Source organism: Dromiciops gliroides, chromosome 2, assembly GCF_019393635.1.
Source record: "Dromiciops gliroides isolate mDroGli1 chromosome 2, mDroGli1.pri, whole genome shotgun sequence".
Lineage (NCBI taxonomy): Eukaryota > Metazoa > Chordata > Mammalia > Microbiotheria > Microbiotheriidae > Dromiciops > Dromiciops gliroides.
The window spans coordinates 415,930,981-415,956,241 of record NC_057862.1 but is presented as its reverse complement, the minus strand read 5'-3'; the positions used below and the strand labels follow the sequence as shown (position 1 = coordinate 415,956,241).

The 25,261-nt window shown below is 36.4% G+C and overlaps 1 protein-coding gene across 3 annotated transcripts in view; it reads right to left on the bottom strand.

Moving 5' to 3' along the window:
* Positions 1-12,966: 12,966 nt before the first annotated feature.
* ZNF507 (zinc finger protein 507) overlaps positions 12,967-25,261 on the bottom strand; it is a 28,815-nt gene continuing 16,520 nt past the window's right edge. For all 3 annotated transcript variants that reach the window (XM_043987349.1, XM_043987352.1, XM_043987351.1), the window contains 3 exons: positions 24,600-24,714; positions 17,043-17,177; positions 12,967-16,916 (listed from right to left, as the gene is read on the bottom strand). In XM_043987349.1, the coding sequence (XP_043843284.1) occupies positions 16,547-16,916; positions 17,043-17,177; positions 24,600-24,714 (620 nt within the window). In that variant the 3' untranslated portion in view covers positions 12,967-16,546. The remainder of the gene's footprint in view (positions 16,917-17,042; positions 17,178-24,599; positions 24,715-25,261) is intronic.

Sequence of the window (25,261 nt, the reverse complement as noted above, 5' to 3'; positions counted from 1 at the left end):
TGTTGAAAGGGTATATCCCGGGGCAGCTAGGTGGCGCAGTGGATAAAGCACCGGCCCTGGACTCAGGAGGACCTGAGTTCAAATCCGGCCTCTAACACTTAACACTTACTAGCTGTGTGGCCCTGGGCAAGTCACTTAACCCCAATTGCCTCACTAAAAAAAAAAAAAAGAAAAAGAAAGGGTATCTCCCACTGAATTACATATATGTCCTAGATCCTGGCTGAGAGGACAAAGATGTAACACATGATGCATGTGCCAAATTGATTTACCATTACATATGATGACTAGTTCAACAGATAAATTAAATCAGACCCAAACTAATCAATGCATACAAACACTATTTATTGACAAAGTCCATTATTTAACAATAAAATCATCAATCCCTTTTGAAAAATTAAATTTTACTTTATTTTCAAAGATCAGCTTTCTCTCCCTCCCATTTCTGTCCTGTCCCTCTCCCTCCCCTATTAAGAAAGCAAGAAAAACAGATGGCAGAGGAAAGGTAGTAACCTCTCAGAGCTCCCCACACTATCACTCCCAAAATCCTCCAAATAATGCCATAAGACAATTCCTGGAGCAACAGAACCCACAAAAGGACAGGGTAATATCATTTTCCAGCCAAAGACATTTTAGAAGGTTTGCAGGAAAGGTCTGCTGTGCCAGAGTGGAGCTCAGCCCCTCAGCCACACCAACACAGATCCAGCCCAAGGCAGGCCACACCAGAGAAAGAAGACCTCTTGAGTTGCTGAATCAGCTGAAGCTGCGGCTACTTCTGAAACAGCTCAAGGTCTGGTGAAGGGGTAGAGTGGCTGGCTGGGGGTAAGATTATAGGAGTCACTGCTGATGCTGAGGTGGAACTGAGTTGTCTTGCCATTCTGGGAATCAGGAAGCAGTCTTGAGTGGTGGTGGCAGCCCAGGTGGGGGAAGGATGAAGGCACACCTGAATGGTAGCAACCATAGTGAAATAGAATTCTGTTTCCAGGTTAAAGAGTAAGCAAGCCTGGGGCTATTTACATACCAGAGCACAGGCCAGGGGAGTAAAGAACCTGCCTCTCCTTAAATTGATCCACCTGGAACCCCCTGAAGCTTGGAACAGTATGTCCTGGAGGCAGGGCCCCACTTTAAGAAGGAATTAAAAGTCAAGATAGATACTAGCAAAATGATCATACGGAAAAAGATGCTGACCCTAGAAAGTTTCTTTGGTGACAAGGAAGATCAAAATATACCCTCACAAGAAGATAACAAAGTCAAAGCTCCTACATCCAAAGTTTCCAAGAAAAATATGAATTGGTCTGAACTTTCTCAGTATTAGGGCAGCTGAAAGGAATAAATTTGGACAGAGGGCACAGATGGAAATTGATTTTGAAGGGATGAAATCTATAAAGCATTTATTGTTTATTATTTTTTTTGTGGGGCAGTCAGGGTTGGGGGGCATGTCCAGGATCACACAGTTGGGGAGTGTCTCATGTCTTAGGCTGGATTAGGGCTCAGGTCCTCCTGGGTCCAGGGTGGGTGCTTTGTCCACTGTGTCACCTAGCTGCCCCACGATGACATCTTTAAAATAAAATTAAGGGGTGAGATGATCGCACTGGGAGAAAGAGAAAGGGAGAGGTGGAATGGGGCAAAGTATTTCACATAAAAGAAGCAAGAAAGAGGGGCAGCTAGGTGGCACAGTAGATAGAGAACCGGTCCTGGAGTCAGGAGGACCTGAGTTCAAATCTGACTTCAGACGCTTGACACTTACTAGCTGTGTGACCTTGGGCAAGTCACTTAACCTTCATTGCCCAACCAAAAAAAAAAAAAGAAGCAAGAAAAAGCTTATGGAGTGGAGGGGAAGAAGGGCAAGGAGTGGGGGAGTGAATGATTCTCACTCTCATCAGAATTGACTCAAAGAGGGAATAACACACACACTCAAGTGGGTATAGTAATATATCTTACCTTGCAGGGAAGTGGGAGGGGAAGGGGATAAAGGGGGAGGGCAGATTGAGGGAGGGGCAGTCAGAAGCAAAACACTTTTGAGGAGGGAAAGGGTAAAAGAAGATAGAAAATAGAGTAAATATGGTGAGCAAATAGAATGGAGGGAGTTAGCAATAGTAACTGGGGAAAAATTTGGAGCAGAGTCAAGAGCAATGTAAGACCGTGATGATGATAATGGTACTTACTTTGCTGGGCTATTGTGAAGAAAATTCTTGGTCAGGTATAAGGTACTATATAAATGTTAGCTATTATTGTTGCAATAATCAACCTCATGGGTGCTTTGTGAGGAAATCTCCCTTCAAAGTACTATATAAATGTAGTTTACTATTAAAAAAAATATATATGCGGGGGCGGCTAGGTGGCACAGTGGATAAAGCACCAGCCCTGGATTCAGGAGGACCTGAGTTCAAATCTGACTTCAGACACTTGACACTTACCAGCTGTGTGACCCTGGGCAAGTCATTTAACCCCCATTGCCCCCGCAAAAAAAAAAAAAAAAAAGAAAGAAAGAAAGATGAGCAGGATGCTTTCAGAAAAATCTGCAAAGACTTACCTGAGCTGATGCAAACTTAAATGTACTGTATACAAAATAACAGCAATATTGTAAGATGATCTGCTGCAAATGAGTCATTTCCAGCAATGCAATGATCCAAGACAACTCTGAAGGACTTATGAAAAATGCAATCTATCTACAGAGAAAGAACTGATGATACCTGAATACAGATGGAAGTATATTTTGTTGTTGTTGTTAGTTCCCTTTTCTAAAGTTTTTTTTCTGCTATGTTTTACACAACTGTACATGCATAACTTATATTGAATTGCTTGAGTTCTTAAGGGGGGAATAGGGAGAAATGATGAGAATTTGGAACATAAAGTTTTAAAAATAGATGTTACAATTGGTTTTTTATGTAAGGTGGGGGGAAATTCTAAACAAACAAACAAACAAGAAAAACAAAACTTGTTACAAGCATATATAGTGAAGCAAAACAAAATTTTTCATTGAGCATATCTAAAAAAATTGTCTCAATCTGCACTCTGAATCTATTATTTCTAAGGCAGGAGGTGAGTAACATGTTTCGTCATAAATCTTTAGGATTTGTGGTTGGTCATCATGTTGATCAGAATCCCCAAGTTTCCTCCTTCTTCTTTCCCTTCCTTCCTCGCTCCTTTCTTCCCTTCCTTCCTTTTTTTCCTTCCTTCTTTTCTTTCTTCCTTCTCTTCCTTTTCTTTCTCTTCTTTCTTTCCTTTCCTTCTCTCTTTTTTAATATTTTGTTTTAATCAGCCAAGATCTCCCTTCTCACCTGTCTGCCTTAATGCCTTCCCCTGTATCCCATGCAGTGAGAACACAACAAACCCCAAACCTATTACAAACATATAGTTGGTCAAAATCATTTTCCATATTAGTCGTCTTTAAAAATATTTATCTAATTCTGCATTCTGAGTACTTCACCTCTCTATCTGGACACAAGTAATATGTTTTATCATTAGTTCTCTAGAATCCTAGTTGGTCTTTTACACTGATAGATTTCTGGCACATTTAAGTACTCCATATATTATAAGTACTATAAACAAAAAAGTATTTCATTACTTTTATGTACTATAACTTCTTAATCCATTCCCCAATTTATGGGCACCTTGATGATATTCCTATTCTCTGCTCCCTCTAAAAGTTATAAATATTTTTCCTACATTCTTAGAATTTGTTTTGGTTAGGAATATTCCCTTCCTTAAACTATTAATTCCCCTCCCCACCTGACACACACTTCTCCCCTTTCCCTCTTGCTTCATTGTTGAGTGAATTATATCTCTGTACCCAACTGTGTGTATATTCTTTTTCCTTTTGACCAGTTCATATGACAGTGAGATTCAAGTGTCAACTGCTTCCCTTTCCTCACTCCCTCCTCCTTGTTTGTCTAGATGTTTATCTGTGCAACTTGATTAAATGAGATAATTTTCCCTAACTTCCCTTTCATTCACTCCCCTGCCTTCCCTTTCTTTCCATTCTTAAGGTCATCAGGACATAACAGAACCACTCACAGGCCTTGTCTAATTGGATTCCTTCTATGAACCATGATGATGATAATCAGAGAGTTCAGAGGGGACTCATGTATCATCTCTCCATATTTGAATGTAAGCAGTTTATCTTTGTTTAGTCCTTCATTCATGTTTTTTGTTCTATGTTTCTTTTAACTCCTGTGTTTGCATTTCAAAGTTTCTATGAAGCTCCAGTCTTTTCATCAGGAATACTTGGAAGTCCTCTATTTCATTAAAGATCAATCCCCTGTCCACACAATTATACTCAGTTTTTTTAGGTGACCAATTCTTGGCTATAAGCTCATATTCTTTGCCTTCTGGAATATTATATTCCAAGTATTCCAATCCTTTATAGTGGAGGTTTCTAAAACATGTGTGATCCTCACTATTACTCCTTGGTATTTGAATTCTTTATTTCTGGCTGCTTGCAGTCAGCATCTTTTCTTTGACCTAGCAGCTCTGGATTTTGGCTATGAAGTTCCTGAGACTTTTCACTTGGGGTTTATTTCAGGAGGTTACCAATAGATACTTTCTATGTCCACTTTGCCTTCTGGTTATAATAAATCTAGGCAGTTTTCTTTTACTATTTCTTAAAATAGATAAATGGGCTCTTTTGGAATTGTGGGTTATGGTATTCAGATAGTGCAAAGATTCTTAAATTTTAAAAAATTTTTATCTTTGTTTTTACATGTTAGTTGTTTGTGCTATGACACATTTTTTTTCAGTCTGATTTTGTTTTTAATATCTCTTGTTACCTCAAGATGTCATTGGCTTCTGATTTTCAGGGAGTGTGTTGCATGGGCATGGTATTGTACCTCTTATTCCAAGCTAATCCCCTTTCCAATACTTTCTTCAATAACTGATGAAATTCTTATAGGATGCTCCAGAAACTACAGAAAATGTAATATGGTGCAACTCATAAATAAATCTTTCATAAGTGTGATAAGTATGGTTTGTCCCACAACTGAAATTTCTTGGTAAAATGTCCATCGCTCTCCAACTCTATTCTAGAAAGTTGGCACCAGAAAAAATCAGAGGGAAAAGAAGCAGCTTAAAATTTGAAACTTCGTTTTGTTGTTTTTTTCAGGAGCATACTCAGTTTTTTTTTTCTCCATAGACTTGAAATAGAATTTTCCAACACCTTTTTAGTTGGAAATGTTGCTTCAAATAAAGAATGAGGGTGCTGACATAAATAAAGAAAGCAAGATGTGGATTGACAAAGTTATTTTCAGAAAAATACAGCTACATCATTTTGGAAATGTGTATAACTAAAATTAATAAAAATGACAAGTAGAAAAGAATCATTAAAATCAAGAGCAAGAGGATTGTAGGTGTAATATTCAGTGTAACAACAGGGAGTATTTAAATAGCTTATATCAGATGCTAAAGAAAAAATATCTTTAGTGTTTTATTTTAAGAGGCTAATCAACCAGTTCACAATTGTTACTGCTTATTCAAGATATTTAAGATAGTCGAGTAACTGGTAAACTTTATTAATCACATATTTGACTTAATTACTAGTCAATAGATTAAGCTATGATACCGAAGTAGGATAACTATCTTAGTGTTATTTTCTTTTTATAATAAAGAAGAAATCTCAGAATTAGTACAATAAAACATCTGGTCTGAGATCATCAATTGATTAAAATTATTTCCTGAATTACTGTGCCAAATATATCCCATCTACTGTACATTTTTTTTGAAGAATAAATGTGATACATTTTTGCTTAATTTGTTAGGTAAAAGGAATCTAACTTTTGAAAGCTATGACATATAGCCTTATTTGAATTAGGTTAACATGAATTTATATTTTTTATTTCACAGGAAAGGGTCCACTAAATGTAAAGGGAGGACTATTTAAGCCAGATGATTCAGAACTAAACTGTGGATTAGAATCATAGGATAGTTAGTCAAGGGCAAGTCAACAGCATTTGGGCTAGCTAAGTGTCACAGTAGATAGGTCACTGGCCCTGAAGTTGGGAGGACTTTAGTTAAAATCTCACTTCAGACTAGCTGTGTGACCCTGGGCAAGTCACTTAACCCCAATTGCCACTGGACCCAGAAGGCTCTGGAAAAGAGAGTGAGGTTGGTGATCTTGCACAGTCCTCCCTCACTTAAATCCAATTTACTGCCAGTCCTAACATCACCCTCATGATCCTCTTGGAGAATGAAGGACAAACAACAAAAGGCATTTACCATGTGCCAGGCACTTTGCCAAGCATAAAGGATAAAAAGAAAGGAAACCTCAAAGAGCTCATTCTAATAGGCTAAGAGGACCCTAAATCTGCCAAATTGATATTCTTTTTAAAAAACAATATTAATTAATTTAGTATATTTTCTCCCAATTACATGTAAAAACAATTTTAACATTCATTTTAAAAACTTTGAGCTACAGATTCTTTCCCTTCCGCTCTCCTCCCCACATTGAGAAGGCAAGCAATTGATATAGGTTATACATGTGTAGACATGCAGAACATTTTTATATGTCATGTTGTAAAAGAAGACATAGTGTTAAGGGCTAAAATTCTAGCTAAACTGTCTAAAATATCTAATGAGTGGTCACCAATAAATTATAAGCTTTAGCAAGAGTTAGACTTTTAAGCATTTATTAAGGAGAATAAGAATTTGGTAAAGAGAGAGAGAAAGGCCTAGATTTCTATCTATTAAAGGGAGAGCGAATTTCTAGCTCCACTCTCCACCAGCGTCCTCAGGAAAGAGAGCCAGAGTCAGCCCCAGTCTCTTCCTTCCTCCTCCCACTAGCCCGCGTCACTTCCTGACTCCTGGTCTTGCCCTCAAAGACCTTCCCTTCATGGGCAGAACTCTTCTACAGTAAGTATCCAGCAGGTGGCGTTATTCCAATCGTTACAATAGACAAATAAAACTCAAGAAAAATAAAGTTAAAAACAAGTATACTTCAATCTGTACTCAGACACCATCAGTTCTTTCTCTGGAGATGGATCTAATTTTTCTTTCTTTCCTTTTTTTTTTTTTTTTGGCAGAGCAATGAGGGTTAAATGACTTGCCCAAGGTCACACAACTAGTAAGTGTCAAGTGTCTGAGGCCAGATTTGAACTCAGGTCCTCCTGAATCCAGGGCCGGTGCTTTATCCACTGCACCACCTAGCTGCCCTCATGGATCTCATTTTTCATAAGTCCTTCAGAAGCCTTTTATCATTGGATTGATGAGAATAGCTAAGTCAGTCATAGCTGATCATCTTACAATATTGGTGTTACTTTGCACATAGTACGTTTCACTTTGCATCAGTTCATGTAAGTTTCCAGGTTTTTCTGAGAACATCCTGCTCATCATTTCTTATAGCACAATAGTGTTCCATCATAATCACATATGACAAAAATTGATATTCTTAAAGTACAGGCATGGGGAAGCTAGGTGGCGCAGTGGATAGAGCACTGGCCCTGGAGTCAGGAGGACCTGAGTTCAAATCTGGCCTCAGACACTTAACACTTACTAGCTGTGTGCCCCTGGGCAAGTCACAATCCCAATTGCCTTACCAAAAAAAAAAAAAAAAAAGTACAGGCATGACCACTCTGCTTTCTTGATCAAAACCTTTTAAAACCCTCCTCTTCAAGGTTACCTTTCATCAGTTGTTTTTTTTAAATGTGTTTTCCATATACCTTTATATGCACATATTCTCTCCTTGGCCAGAATGTAAATTCAAGATTCGATTTTGCTTTTGTTTCTGTATCTCCAACCCCTTGGATAATGACTGGTTCATAGTAGATACTTAATAAATAAATTCTATGTGGTTAATGGGGTCCCATTTTCTCTGGGTCAAAATACGATTAATTTAGCCCTCCACATTCTGCTTCAGCCTACCCTTTTTAAACTAATTTCACATTATTCCTATTCACTCATTCTATGTTCCAGACAAACTGGTCTCCTGGTTGTTGCATGAACTCAGTATTCTATCTCCTATTTCTATGAGTTCACACAGGCTGCTGTCACACACTCCACATCACCTCCATCTCTTACCTTCCTTCAAACCTGAGCTTAGGTATGACCACCCACCGGAAGCCTTTTCCTGATCCCTTTTGTTGTTAGTGTTCTCTCCTTCCTCAAACTATCTTATATCGCTGTTTATATGTTGGACACCCAAAAGAATTTAAGCTTCTTGAAGGCAAGAGCTTTTTTTTCTTTTTCGTATTTGTATCCTCACCATCTGGTATAATACCATAGAGACAGTAAGTGCTTAATGCATATTGAGTTGAATTAAGAGGTCCATAGATCACTCCGTGACAGCAAATTTGGTTGGCAAACAATGTTTGAGGAACAACCCGAGCATCTTACACTCTGATTTTTAAAGGCAAACAAAATCAAACCACTTTTATCATATCAAGTGGTCCCAATCTTATGATGGTAAAACTTTCCTAAGTTTTTTTTTCAGGGCAAAAATAAATGATCTCTTTGTAATGATCATTCTATTACCAAAATAGAAAGGAAATGTGCAAGAATTTCAGCTCTCTAAATGTAATGAGGAACTCTATTCAGAAGCCAGTCTGGAGGCAAGCAGGAGACTACATATTCTATCTTTTCCTCCCAATCGGCTTTACAATTACCTTCATTCTGTTACTTACACAAAGTCCTAAGTATTCCCCACATTTAAAGGTCCTCTCCTTAAATCCTATCTTGTTTTATATCATGGTGAAAACATTAGTTAGCAATTATAACACTTTGAAGAACATTTAATGCCATTCATTTTTTACTCTATATTAAAGACTATAGAGGCAGATCTTTTCCCTTAGGATACAAGAATAGGGTAAACTTGGCATCTTGTAGAAGAAATATTAGTCCTTGAAGACGTTTTTTTTCATTTTAATTATTTTTTGGATTGTGCTTTGGGCAGAGACTAAAAACAGAGGTCAATGGATTGGGTGTAAGAGAACTATAATCTGGGTCTGGACAATATTTGCTTTCAGAGGTAGCAAAGCAGAAGAAAAAGGAATACAGTTTGATCCCAACATGGAATTAAAACCATAAGACAATGCTGAGATTTGGTTTTTGAAAAATAAGTGAGATCATTGGGTGTCTTTTGAAGGGAGTTTTGAAAAAGGTTACGAATCCTATGAATGCGTGCTTAGTTTTAGTCATATTAACCTCTATTAGGTAGAAACTGTGCAAGACAGATACAGTAAAGTGTTTTTTACAAATCATTAATATGTAGTCTTGGGATTCTTTTAAAAACTCCACCAACAGTGCTTTAGTGTCCCAATTTTCCCACATCCCCTCCAACATTTGTCATTTTCCTTTTCTGTAATATTAGCCAATCTGATCGGTGTGAGGTGGTATCTCAGAGTTGTTTTAATTTGCATTTCTCTAATATAGAGCATTTTTCCATATTACTATAGCTTTGATTACTTCCTCTGAAAACTTCCTGTTCATATCTTTTGATTATCCAACAATAAGGGGAATGTCTCTTATTTTTATAAATTTGACTTAATTCTTTATATATTTGAGAAATGAGGTCCTTATCAGAGAAACTTGCTATAAACTTTTATTCATACTTATGATTACTGTGTATTTCCTTCCCTATTTGGCCTCTCTCTCTCTGTGTCTCTCTCTCTGTCTCTCTCTCTCTCAATCTCTCTCTCCTCCCCCTCCTTTCACCATGTCCATCCTCAAATATATTTTGCTTCTGACCATCACCTCCCCCAATCCACCTCCCTTCTCTCAGTCTCTTATCACCACCTCCTCTCAATCCACCCTTCCTTCTTTTCTCCCCTTCCCCTCCTACTTCCCTGTAGGGTAAGATAGATTCCCATACCCAACTGAGTATGTATGTTGTTACTCTGTCTGAGCCAATTCTGATAAGAATAAGATTCAAGTGTTGTCTGCCACCACCCATCCATCTTTCACCTCTATTGTAAAGGCTCTTCTGTGTCTCTTTCTCACTCCTTAATTTTATTTTTGTAGATATCCTCCCATCATTGTTAACTCACACCTGTGCCCCCTGTCTATGTAAACTGGTAATAGTTGTTATCTTTCCCTTGAGACCAGTCAGGGAAAGTAGTGTTTATCTTGGTCCCAAATATATTGCTCCAGTAGTCCTTCAATATTTGAGGTGTAGTAGATAAATATAATTATAGCCCAATGCCCCTCTTGGAGGTAAGTGGAGGAAGGAAGGACCAAGCACCAAACCAGGGCTCTCCTCTTGCTCTCCACAAAAGTTTAAATCAAAATCTCCCTTGGAAAGAGGTGGGCCAAGAACAGATTTATGACACATGAGTTATATTTATATATTAGCCTACACCACGTATTTTACATATATCTTTATGATTGCTGAGAAATGATCAGAAGGCCAGTTTGGTCAGATCTTATAGTGCAAGGAGAGTTACATAATAAAGCTAGACAGGTAGGTTGGGGCCGGGTTATAAAGTGCTATAAATGCTAAACAGGAATTTATCTTTGATCTGAGGGTAAATAGGGAGTCACTGGAGTTTATTGAGTTAAGGAAATGAGGGGCAGCTAGGTGGCACAGTGGATAAAGTGCCAGCCCTGGATTCAGGAGAACCTGAGTTCAAATCCAGCCTCAGACACTTGACACTACCTGTGTGACCCTGGGCAAGTCACTTAACCCTCACTGCCCCATACACACAAAAAAAAGCCATTGCCCGAGTTAAGGCAATGGAATTGATTAGACCTATGCTTTAGGAAAATAACTTTGGCAAGTTTCTGGAGGATGGATTCAAGTGAGGAGAGACTTGAGTGAAAGGGTACCAAACTAGGAGGTCATTTGAATAATATAGGTTAGAGGTGATGAAGGCCTGAACTAGATTGTGATGATCTGGAGAGGATGGGTGCCAGAGATTTTGTGAATATAGAAAATACAAATTGACAACTGCTTGGGTATTGAGGTGAAGGAGAATAAGGAATCAAGGATGACACAAAGGTTGGGAATCTGGGTGACTGGAAGGATGGCAGTACCTTTGATAGAAATAAGGAAGTGGAAGATGAGAAGGTTGGGGTAGAAACATAAAGTAACATCTCTAATGAAAATCATAACTGATCTGTGCTTGCTAATCCTGTGTGACTGTTTTCTATCCAAAATGGAAAAAAAGGCTGTGGTTTATTTTCACTCATCACTGCCCAGGAATGCAAAGTCCGTTTTCTGAAGGGCATTCCTCTTCCCCTACACTCACAACCACAAGGTGGTCTGGAGAACAAAGGGAGGATATTCTGAAGCTGGGGTATGGTTGCAACTGCTTGTATGTAGCTACTTCTGTGGGTGTTGATCTCAGGTTATGACTGCCTGGAGGGACTTTAGCTTGACTCAGAAAGGTTTGGAGATAGCTCAGAAGTAGGGGAGTTGAGTAATAATTAGTGATGGATGGATGTGCTTATGTTGGAGAAAAAGTCCATTATTAGTTACTGTATGTGGACTCTTCCCACTTTGGAGATCCCTAGGATAGAGCATTAATTAGGGATGGTTGCAAGAACTGTGTTCTTGCAACAGATGTGAATAAATCATGTGTAATGAACTAGGTCAACATAGCTGTGTGACTTCCACTCTGTTCAGAAGCTTGTAGTCATGGAGAAGGCAGATGGTGACAGTAATCCAGTTAGATTTGGGCAAGGGATATTGAGTTGAATAAAGTCTTAACACAACTGATTTGTCATAGGGTTGAGATTGGGAAAGGAGAAAATTGACGTCAAAGCAGGAGTGTGTCTGCCTAGGGCCATGGTTCTCAAAGTATGGTCTAGGGACTCCTGAGGTACCTGACACTTTCAGGGTATCTGGGAAGTCAAAACTATTTTCACTATAATAGAGAGATTTTAATTTCAAATATAGTGAATAATAATAGAATAGAATCTGTATTTAAAAAGCTCTATGGGAGATCAATAATTTTTTTTAAGAGTAAATGAGGGGGGCAGCTAGGTGACGCAGTGGATAGACTACCGACCCTGGATTCAGGAGGACCTGAGTTCAAATCTGGCCTCAGACACTTGACACTTACTAGCTGTGTGACCCTGAGCAAGTCAAGTCACTTAACCCCAGTTGCCTAACCAAAAAAAAAAAAAAAAAAAAGAGGAAATGAGGTCCTGACATCAAAAAGTTTGATAAATCCTAGGCTCAGGCAGTACTGAGGGATATAACTAGAGGTCATGGTAAGGATAAAGTTTTGGGATTGAGGCATCAGATGTTTGAATGCTAGGTTCTGACTGGATAAAGATATTTCTGAGTTCTTAATCATGGAAGTGGAACACTTATGACAGTGATAGCAAGGGTTTAATCTTTTCTTGTGTATGGTTGAGGTACAGGAACTGAGTTTGGGTAACTAGGAAACTAAAATGTTTGAGGAAACATAACCCTAGGGCAAAGTTAGTTTACTATATGGAGAATGACCTGAGCTCTAATAGGTAACTGCCACCAGGTACTGGATTGTGACCTATTTGGACTGTAAACTTTAAATGAGAAGTTACTAAATGATGTTTGTATTGGGAAAGTCTAAGTGTAAAGAATACTATTTATAAGGCAACAGGTATGAAAGCTTTTGCAAAGTTAAAAAGAACTATAGAAATGAAGGTACCATATAGGAAGTCAAGTTGTTTTTTTTTTTTTGTGAGGCAATTGGGGTTAAGTGACTTGCCCAGGGTCACACAGCTAGTAAGTGTTAAGTGTCTGAGGCCGGATTTGAACTCAGGTACTCCTGACTCCAGGGCCGGTGCTCTATCCACTCTGCCACCTAGCTGCCCCCAGTCAAGTATTTTTTGAAGAAAAATTCTAAAATTATTTGCCTTGAAAAGCTCATATGCTTTTTGTCAGGTGAGTTCATTTTTCTGTTTAATAGAATTTAATGTAGTTAAACTTAATGAACACTGATGACTCTCTGGCCATTTAACCTTTGGAAGGTGTTTCACAATTGTGTAAATATTGGTCCCAAATTAACATTTCCAAGGGAAGATTAATTCAATAAAGACAATATTTTTAACAAAAAGTTTATTACCAAAATACAATATTAAAGTCAATACAAGACAAACTGTAAAGCAAAATAAATTATTCTAACATCATACAGTATTTCAGAAGGTAGTTAAGGAAGCATTGTTGAATTTGCTTCATTGTTCTGTTCCATCATGAACACAATCCTAGAATTTTAGGCTTTAAGGCATGCAGCTTAATGTGCTGGATAATTTTATAAAATGCAGATCATCCTATTTTAATAAGATACAGTGTTAAAGTTAACTGTAGTCTTTGCATGTCAGTTTTCTAAAGATTGTAATGCTTTGGCTATAAAAGCAGTGCCATAGTGTTATACAATGCTTATTTCTTAAAAAAATACATATATCCATGTCCATGAATATTAAACCCAAATTTCTATTAAATATATTTTACATAACATTACTTTGAGCACCTGCTGTACATTTTTAAGGATTAATGATTAAATAAGTGCTTGTGAAAATTGAAAAAAAATCTATGAATCTTCAGACAGGAGTTTGCTCTTACTTGTCAATCCAAGTACATTGTAGGATGAAACATAAACATAGGGACCCACTACTTTGCTTCACTAGTACAGACAACTCTTAAGTGGTTTTGGAATGATTTTTTTTTCTATCTCAAACAGGATTAATGTATTTAGAACAAAGGTTACAGTGAGTGTCACTAAATTAAATTGGCTGGCCAGAGAACTGAAAATGTAAGGCTCAAGTATAGTGTAGTATTAGTAATTTTCTGGTTGTTGATGCGCTGACACAAAAAGGACTCTGGACCATCAGAGAAATAATATAACACTATTGTTTATATTATTATTACATGTTTCACCCAAGAAATGTCTTTAAAAAATTGCTTTCAGGATCAATTATGGAAATCTTACACGTGTAAAGCGTTCTTAAATTTTATATGAAGAAAGATCTTGTACTAATGAAATCACTAATCTCTTCCTTTCTTAGAAAGGGGTTTCCTACTTATTCATTATTTTGATGTTTAATTATGTTGAAATTAGTCGTGACATTTGAATATTTAGAATACTTTTTCATTTTTAAAGTATTCTATTATTTGGGTTGACACAGTATTAACCTCAGGCATATCACAAAATAATGGGAAAGTAAAACTGCGGAATCAAATCATGGGCCTTGATTGATGACTATTTTTGTGGCCTTCACTTTCTATTACCTGTGACAATTTTGAAATTCATGATCCCATGTGAAAAATGTAAGGAACAATCAATAGAATTGGTTTGAGGGCACCAAAAATAGGCAAATTAAAAAAATATATATATATACACACAAACACACATATTTTTTCATAGATGGGGAAGGAGGGATTACCAGGGCATTTCCCTCCAAAATAATTATATAAAATGGGAACCATGAAAATGTATTTCTATGCCGCATATTTAACACAGGAATTCCTTAAGGTTGTCCATTTTCAGCAATCCTACTTTCTACACCTGAAAAAAACCAAGTTTCATATCCTCTAATTTTAAAGAAATGACTGGAAATGAAAATGTGGCCCACAATATCAGTGCTGACAATGGTACCATTGAAAATATTTAACTCTGATTCAAAATTTATTATGCTGCGTTTTGATTCTGAAAGATGAGAATATGAAAATGCAAAATTCTTTTGTTACTCCATTGGGTTCAGTGATATAATTAGTAAATACAAATGGTTTAAAAAAAAAATCTCATAAGTGTACTTAAATTCAATAAAAGGGTAAAAGGCAATTCTAATTAATGAGCTCTATGACATTGCTGCAAAATCTTAATTTTATTTAACACGCTAATGCATGTGGAACCTAAGTCATTGTCAAATTATAATGTAAGAAACACGAATTAGGTTGTGCTATAACTTAAAGTATTCCATAAGGATATCTTAAAATTTTAGTTCCATTCTATAGATTTTGGAGCTTATTCTGCTACCTCAAGTAAGAAGTGTATAGACAACACCCCTGACAAACTCTACGTTGCCCAACATCACAGTCTTTGATCAGGAGGATATTAGAAAGGAAATGCAGAAATAGCACCGTGAACATGGTGCACTGGGTGTACACCAGCCTTTCAGATCGGGAGTTACAGCTTATTTCTGTAACAGAAATTACACATAAATACGTGATAATAAATACAAAAGAAAAATCGCTCTTACTATTACTCTTTGAAATACATTACAATAAAGTGTCTTACACAAAACTTGTAACTTGTGAAAAACCAGAAGGGAGAATTGCACCTATGTGATAGCAGGTTTTGAGGCAACTGCCTTTAAAAAAAAATCTGCTCTTCATTATTCCCTCACAGAACTTTCTAGATTTTTCTTAGGTAAGATATATTCTTGAAGACTATTAAACCCTGTTTGTTACTTAAACTTTTATAGGTGATCTGAATTTTTCAGGATATAGCACTTATGCTTATTATCCTACTTTTGCAGGTGAATATTAAAACATCAGGTTCATAAACTTTACAGATAAAAAATATCCCCACAACACAAATCTTCATTTTAAGTGCCATCAGATTTCTCATTCTTTCTGAAATGATTTAAAGAGAAACCATTTATCAAGGAAAAACTATCACATACTTTCTCACTCAATTAAAGATGGTGACAAACTATCAGAAAAATGGTTTTGCGATCAACAAATGAATTTCTTCATATTTAAAGTTTTAGTAAGCCTTTATCTGGTGGCATGCTTGCTTTTACTTGGGAGATGGGGTTGAATGTCTTCATTTACTTAGAAAACTACAGTGCACTAGGTATCACTCAAACAGCTTTTTAGTGGCAACATGAGGCCTGTATTTTTATAGTTACCATTTCCATGAAACTGGATTTCTAATTTTTTTGGATGATTTCCTGATTATTTCTCCCATATCCCCCTTAAAAATGATCCCATACATATAAATGAAAAGATATTTTTAAAATGTCTACTTGCAAACCATACTTGAATACAGAGGTGGCTGGTCTGTGTTTGTAAAAATAGGGTCAAATCCTATTTATGCCAAGCTTGACTGGATGACTATTTCCTTTAAGTTCAGTATGGGATTCCAAATTCATACTTCAAAGATAGTCAATAAGACTCTCTGAAAACTCTCTTGTCCCAAAGTCCACTTGTCATCCTTTCTTTCCCTTCTGATCCTGTCCTCCTCAGTAACACTGAACAGACCTAGTTTTCTTAGGTTAATTCTGCTCTATCCCAAGAGTTGTTATGCCAACAGTTGGAAAGAAGGACAAATAACCTTTACCTAAAATAAAGGAGATAGTTTTACTATAATGGTTCCTGAAAACACTTTATATTAACTCCTTTGTTCAGGTTTAGAATAGGCATCTGGAAATGCAAATATTTGGCACAAGATGGAGGAACACAGGGTGGATACAAACTTCTTTGTTTCTTTCCCATTTGCTCCCCATAACTAGGAGTATTTATTCTTTGTTAAGTACTGTGCATTTTGAGTTCCTTCTCTTACTGCAATAGGGATTTAGTTCACCAAAGTCACATTTGCCATTTACACAAATATCACACAAGTAATTTCCTCTTTATCTAGTACCTCAGTTGACATTAATGAAGGTAGAGCTGCTGCTAGGAAAATTATTCCAACTAATTTGTGCTTGGAGTTGAGTTGTGGTCCTTATTTAGAATGATGTTTATAATTTCACCCTCATGCTCTTTCATATGATCTAAGAGGTTTTCCTTGCTAGCAGATTCAAAACCACAAATACAGCAACAGAAGAGCAAAACACAGTATTCCATATTGGGAGGGGCTTGTTTGGGGTTCTTTTCTGAAGTTTGTGAGGTATTATTCTTTGTTGGGCTAAGTTTTTTATTTTCATTGGGACCTGTAACTTCACTGGAAGCCTGGTTAACTGTTTCTGAAAATGACAACAAATTCTCTGAAATTCCCACAACAGAATTAGCTTTCTCATCAGTGCTGTCTGATAAAATCTTTCCAGGGGACTGTCCTTGAACCCTAAAAAACAAAAGCAAGAAATACACAAAATTTAAAGTTTAAAATAATTGGTTGGGAATGAATCTTTTGATTCAAACATATGAGATGAATGAGAGGAGGAGGGAAGGGTGGTTAAGGATCACGTACCTGCCACTTTGGGAAATTGCATCATTGATAGCCTTATTTACTTGTTCGTAGTTATAATTTTGGTCACTTGCATGTTTCCACATATGGGATTTCAGAGAAGGAGGATGGCTACATACATATCCACACAGAGAACATCTGAAAGATAAGTTGAGGAAAAATCAAAATGCTTTTTCAGTGCAATTTAGAGAAATAATACAGAACTTAGAGTACCTCTTAGAGTCAGACTTAGGTATAACTTTGAAGAATAAAGCTAACAATTTCCTATTACTCTAGCGGAACATAACTAGGTTTAACATTTCTAAAAAGTTACCTATTCACAATCTTGACTGAGTCATTAATAAGACGAAAACATCCCTTTGCCCCTAAACAAAGGAAGGAAATACTCCTCAGACTGGCTTTCAGTTATATTTAAAATAGCCAAATACAACTAAAACAGCAGCTTGGCCCATAGAAGTTTTGAGAATTTTTATTTTATAAAATTTGGCATTTTAATTTAACAATCTAAACCTCTAAAGTAGCAGTTCCCAACTCTAAAGTAGCAGTTCTTTATACTCTTAAAAATTATGAAGCACTCCGAAGAGCTTTTGTTTATAAGGTTATAGCTACATCTATTGCATTACAAAATAAAGCTGATAAAAATGTTAAAATGTTCATTTAGAACAACAAATCCATTACATGTTAACACAAAAATTAAAAATAACTACTGAAAAACTTCAGTGAGAAGAGTGACACTGTTTTATAAATTTATGCAAATCCCTTTAATGTATGGCTTAATTGAAGAAAGCAGGAGTCTTTTATCTGCTTCTGCATCAATTTTTGTTGAAGTATGTGAAGAAAATCCAGCATGGATTTCCAGCATGTAGCTGGAAAAGAGAGGAGTATTTAAAGTTAGTAAATAATGTCTCAGTATTATGAAAATGATTTTAAACTTGTGGACTCCCTGAAACAGTCTTGGTGATCCCCCATGATCTCAAGAACTGTTGTAAAGCCTTTTTTTTTTAAAAATCATCTATTCTCTCTTTTGTTGTTGCACAAATCAATAAACCTCCAATTTACAGCTAAATATTTGAGAAAGCTACTTTAATAATACATTTCTGTTCAGTACTTAACAGACAAATCTGTTTACTAATTGGTACTCATCCCTAAGTAAAACAGCACAAACTGTCAGTGACACTGATGCAGAGAGAAATGTATACAAAACAAGAAAATGAGTCAGGGACAGAACTTGTTTGCTTTTCAGTATTTACTACTGCATGTTAAAATAAAAAATAAGATGGCATGGGGGACAGATAGGTAGCTCAGTGGATAAAGCACCAGCCCTGGATTCAGGAGGACCTCAGTTCAAATCTGGCTGCAGACACTTGACACTTACTAGGTATGTGACCTTGGGCAAGTCACTTAACCCTCAGTCCCCCCCCCCCCCAAAAGATGGCATGGTTCTATATAGGTGGTTTCTACAATAACATCCAGTAGTAGATACATTTTTCTGGAAAGTTTATGTGAACTATAGTTCTAGGTTCAAAGCTAAATGCTTGTAGTATCAGTGAAAGAAAATTTCATAGTTTGTTTTTTTTTTCTAAAAGACTTACCTTAAGTTCTCATAAGCCTTAATAATAAAGTAAAATGCGTAAAACTAATATTCTGAATTCTTGGCCACCAAAATTATCTTTGGCTCATGAACCTGTAATCATCTTTTATTTCTGTTAGTTGCAGACCATTTTACTTTTAGATACAGTAATCTACAGAGAGACATCATAGTCAATAAATCTGCAGGCCACTATGTTGTTGCATAAAGTGCATTTCATTGCATTATGGTAGGATCACAGTAGTATATACTGCTCAAATAAGATAAAAGGTACATTGTAAAATGCCCCTTTACCACCAAAAACTATTTTGTAATTATTAGGTGAAGGAACTCTTTCTGAAATTTTTACTTTAAGTTCAGAATTAAAATTAAAATTATTTCTTTATTCATTGCTTCATACAACTGTTATTTATTAAATGCCTATTCCAGATAAACTTCTATCTAAGAGCATACAGAAAGCAGGCTTGAGAGAAGAGTTAGCCGGCATGCCCCTAGAGGCCAACTGGTGACGGCAGCAGGACATCATTAATAAAAGGATGAATAACAGGACGAATCACCAGATACTGACAGTCTTCTGTTCCTATCTGAGAAATTCCATTCCATGGAGAACTGTTCCTATAGAAGCTGGACAGCAGAGCACTGTAGTGGAGTTAGGAGGCCTAGGTCTTAGCACCATGGACTAGCTCTATGGTAATGTGGTATAAACATCCCTATCTAGAAACTGGGATTCTAGCTTCATTTCTCTTAATAATTCTCTGTCATTTCAGGCACATCACAATCTCTCTCTGGGCCTCAGTTTCCTTCTAAGTAAATTGAGGGTGTTGGGCTATTGATTATCTATCTCTAAAGTTACTTCCAATCTTTGACATTCTGTGACCATGGGTTATATTCTTAGAGGAATTACATGTTAAGAAACCTTCTATTTTTCAAAACAAAATGTTAGAGTTATAAGAGGTATAAAATTAGTATGTAATGTAAATGTATTTAAGAAATATTCTTTATGTGCATTCAATAATGTCCATTCATTTACAAAACCTTTCTTTAGAGTGTAACAGAAGTTTGTGTGTGTACATACACACATACATACAAATACCCCAACATGCCCACTGAACTATTAAAATGGAGCAAAGGGTTTATCCTAAAAAGGACAAACCACTCTTTTAATTTTTTTTTTTGGGGGGAGGGCAATGAGGGTTAAGTGACTTGCCCAGGGTCACACAGCTAGTTAAAGGTCAAGTGTCTGACGCCATATTTGAACTCAGGTCCTCCTGAATCTAGGACTGTGTCACCTAGCTGCCCCCTAAACCACTCTTCTGGAAGGTGACAAATCAGTAAGGGGTATAGGTAGGTGTGGAGAAAATGGTGGATACACCCAGGAGTGTATCCACAACAGACTCATGAGTTGCCTTTTGGAGAAAGAAGCCAACTTTTTAACTTTGTATTGCTTTAGGTCTTATGTACTAATAAAGGAGGTCACATTTTAGAAACCACAACATATTTTTTTTTTAAGTGAGGTAATTGGGGTTAAGTGACTTGCCCAGGGTCACACAGCTAGTAAGTAAGTGTCTGAGGCCAGATTTGAACTCAGGTCCTCCTGACTCCAGGGCCGGTGCTCTAGCCACTACGCCACCTAGCTGCCCCCCACAACATATTTTTAAAAGGAAAAGTTTAAGGTACTCATTTAAAATACTTCATCACTCATAATACTCTCTCCCAATATTCATTTATTTAACTACCTTGAAGCTGTTACAGTGGAAAAAGTACTGGATTTCTACTCAGAGAACTTGAGTTCAAATCATTTAACCTCTGAGGGTCTATTACCTCCAGTGTAAAATAAGAAGGTTGGACAAGGTGATCACACAAAAGTCCCTTTCTATCTTTAAATCCGTGAGCCTTTGAAATCTAACAATACCCACATTTTAGGAATTACCCTATAAGCTGAGAAATCTATTGAGACACTACCACATTTGTATTATTAACATAACATTTAAAAAATACAACTATAATTAAAGGCTTTTTTTTTGCTTGGGAAGTGAGAATCCTAGCTATAAAACTAAAAGTTTTGTACTGTGTATAGCATGCCTAATTCCTTATAAGATGCAAATAGTATAAAGTGGGGAAAAAAATTAAATACCAACATAAGCCTTAAAAGCCGATCTTAATTTTTTTTCTATTTAAATTTGGTCATCAATCTTATTTTAAAGCTGATATACTAAGCTTAATCCTTATGCCCAGAGAACTTAATTTCCTTAGTTCTCTAGCTCCTGTATTCTCAAATTCAGTATGAACTTGTTTACTCTCTAACCAGATTATAAATTCCTTGGAGGCAGGCTGTATCATTTTTTATCCTTCTACCTCTTCTAGCATCCAGCACCACCAACCAGGCCTTCACATAGTAAGCCCTTAAATGCTTCTTGGATTCAACATCCACTCTATGGACTTTATTGTTCCCGCCACATAAGGTCCTACAACAACCGGGGCACTCTTGGATTGTACCTTTTACAGGAGTTATACTGGCAGTTCACAGATCTCATCATCACTCTGTGCCACATAGACTTGTGAATACAAAACCAGGATCAGATAAGGAGAGATCATATATGTAGTAAGTGCTTCCTATGGGCCAGACACTGCACTAATTGCGAGGGATACAAATTTGAAGAAAATGAAACACAGTCCCTACCTCCAAGAAGCTTATCAGGGTTTGAGTTTAAGTGAAATAAGTAGACAAATTCTAACCAAAATGATTATCTACAAGATCAATAAATTGTGTTCCAGGTCCATACTTTTTACTTAAAAGTTTTACATTAGTCAGATGAGACCACTTATCACTTTAAAGAATTCTGAAAGCTAAAATTTACTTTAAATGAATTTGTTCTCAAAGATATTCTGATTCTAAGCAATTCAAAGGGAGATAACTGGGGGATAGGAAGTTGACCTAGCATCTATTACTCTCCCATGTAAACAACCTGTGAAGATAAAGGCTTTTATATCCTCACATTCCACTCACCCTCCTCACTAGGAAATGACTTATCTTTATGGATAGGGATACTTTTTATAATAAACTTCCTTTAATACACAGAAGTTCCTTACTTCCTTTAAGTGTAGTAGAAACAGAGATAAATATTATTGGAACTGTTCTATAAAACTCCTAGTATCATACCTTTTAGAGAAAAAGGCAATTTTGAAGGTATGCTGCACCTTTAAGATACCAAGATACGAAGGCACACTACACCTAAAGTCCAATCATAGATACAAACTGATAAAGTTAATAATTTACCAATATGGCTTTTAATTTTTAGATAAAACGTGATAACTTGTAGATACTTTGCTTTAAAGTGAAAAGTTTACATGTAAATCTGTCTTAAATCCATTCACTATTCCCTCTTTTACCCTTTGGGGCAAGTTACCTTTAGTCAAAGTATCAAACTGAATACAAACCTAACAGGAGAGAGAAGGTATGGAGAATGAAAGGAAGACAATGGGGACTTCTAGAACAAGCAAGTCTATGTCTGTCAGGTTATTTCCTACTTTCACTTTAAGTAACAACAGGCTTTAGCAATCTCAATTTCTCTGTAAAGTCACTGTGAATAGGGATTGTTTCATTCTTTGTACTAATATCTGCAGAGCATCATACAGTCTGGCACAGAGCAGGTGCTAAATAAATATTGTCCTGATTGATTTGTCCTTAATGTCTGCCTGCTTCTTCACAAAACCTCCACTAAGATACCACTTGAAAGAGCACTGCCAGGATTTTTACCATTATGCACTTATTCCACTAGTAATTCAGTGTGGTGCTTCTGAGGTTGAAGCCTCATATGGCTTTGTTCTGATAAAGATCACTTATTTCACTGAAAAAAAAAGAACCACGTAAGCAATCTTAACTGCTTAAAAGCTGGATTCCTGATGTGTCCTAATTTTTATTCTAAGATTTATGTGTTGATGTCGGACTGCATCAACTAAAAATCAACAAATAGATGAAAAAGCACAAAGTTAGTTTTAGTAAACAACAAACAGGTAGCCAGATAGGTCCGGGACCCAGGGGAAAAGGCTAGTTCCGATGCTACCACACCCTGGGCTGGCATTACTGTTCAGTAAGTCCAAAAGTTCTGTATCAGTCTGAGACTTCCAAAGTCACCTTTGAGACTACAATTCAAAATCCTGACATCAGTTAAAGGCTAAAGAGGAAGTCATGTCGCAATCCTTTAAAACTTTTGCTATTTTGGAAACTGATAAAACTATCCTGTGAGCTGTGTCTAGTCTTGAGCTCCGCAAATGAAGAATGTATAGAGGGGGCAGTGCTAAGAGGAAACTCACATAGTAAAAGGCTGGGAAAAGAAGATCCATGTGAAGAGTTTGAAAAAAACTGATATTACTTAGTATGAAGATAAGGAAGCTAAAAAAGTATAATTGTAAAGCTTATTCAAGGTTATAACACTGAAGACTAACTTTTAAAAGTTATATTTGGGAACTTTATGATATTAACTGATTAAAGAATGGAAGGGAATGACACAGGATATTGGAGAAGGCTACTTTTTGAAGGCTGTGATGTTCTGTTGACCTTGCTTGAAAGGAAGATATAATAAGAAACAGAAGAATTTCTTTCAGTCCTATTATAATTCCAAGAATTAAAAAAATATATATATGTCTGAAAAAAGCATTTTCCTTTGGTAGATTGCTCAAGGAAGCATTTATGCTGCCCATGGAAATGAAAAATTGCATGCAATCTACAGAACATTAAAAGATCCAACACCGTACTAAGAGAAGGGATACAAAGACAAAAATCAAACAATCTCTGCTCTCGGGGAGTTTATGTTCTGCAAGTGGAGATGCCACTACTTTTGAAACTAATTCACATATTCAAAAGGGATTCTGTGACCTGAAAGAACATCTTCAAAATATCTCAATACTCTTAATGATTATTCAATTGCATAGTAACTACAATTAAATTTGCTTGGGCGAATCAAACAAATCTTTAAAACAAAATATATTAAAAAACTAAATAAAGGCAACTGAAGACATGACAATATATCAAGAGCTTTTAGGATTACATATTCTTAGAAGTAATTTCTCCACACTCATAGGATGTATATTCTTGGAAAGTGGCACAAATATAGAACCTGTGAGTATAGATAGTAAGAATTTACAAAACCAAAACCAAAACCAGGGTTAAAGAAATATATACTACATACAACCCTGTACTGAAAGAAAAGAGATTTCAATGAGACCCTTGTTGCTCTTGTTATCATGGCTCTGTCACATCTGGATATACTGGAGGGCCTTTAAATCATTCTCTATCAAATTCCAGCACCTTTGCTATTAAACAATACATAATTAAAAAAAAAACCCTCTAAACTTCAAGGCTTTATAAAGCAACAAATTATGATCTCTAAAGTTTCAGCTTTTTGGAACTAATAAAGTGCCTTTATATGTGATATTACAAATTGGATGACTTTGCTTACACTAAATGACTTGCTTTAATTAGGTATACAGTCTATTCTTTCAAAAGGAGGTCAAAGGTTTTCTGATTTAGGCATATTTTCTATATTGACTAGAATTTGGGTGATTAGGGTGAATTAGAATAAGTGAAATAATTATTCCCTCAAATGAAAATTGCTGATAAATTTTATGTAAATTACAATATACAAGAGCCCAACAAATGAGGTAAATTATAATTAAATCACACAAAATATATATAGCTTTAAGATCCAAGCTTAAAGTTTATATTCCCCAAGTAAGACTACTAAACATCTTTGGGAGTCTCCTTTTGGTTATTAATTTTCCCAAATGGATTTGAGATCTTTAATGAAAAGGTGAAAAAAGTCAGAAGAAGGAGGCTAAAGATGAAAGTATAGAACCCTGCAGTGTGGTGTGCACTTGTGAATTTCTGCTTATTCTCACAACTGATTCTTTCTTTACTGTTATCACATAAAATATGTCATATGCACTAAAACTCTAGGATTATTCACACTTACCTGTACGGCTTATCAGAGCTATGGATTCGCCTGTGATTCCGGACACCAACATAAGTTGTACTTGTGTAATCACACACATCACATTTATATAATCTCTGGATTGAAGATCTATTACCTAGATGGAGTATTTCAGACATTTATAACCATTTCTTTGAAAAAAACAAGTTACAACATTTCATTTCTACTATGACGGTATAAATGGATTTTCCCCTCTTCTCCCTCTGTACTTACTATCTTGCTTGGTAATCTCATAATCTTCCATGGGCTCAATCATCACCTCTACGCGGATGATTCCCAGATTGCAGCCCTAATCTCTCCCTGAGCTCCAGTCTCCTAACAACAATTGCCTTTTGGATATCTTGAACTGGATGTCCCACAAGCATTGCAAAGTCAATATAATTATCTTTCCCCTCAAATCCTTTCTTCCTAATTTTCCTGTTAATGTCATGTGAAACACCATCTTTGCCAGTCATTCGAACTTGAAACCTTGATGTCATCTTTGATTCCTCACCTACCCCACACAATCAATCCATTGTTAAGTCTTGTAGTTTTTTCCTTCACTACATCTCTTATACATGCTGTCTTCTGTTCACTAACACTGCTGCCTCTTTAGCACCAGGCCTCATTACCTCAAGCCTGGACTACTGAATTGCTTTCCAATT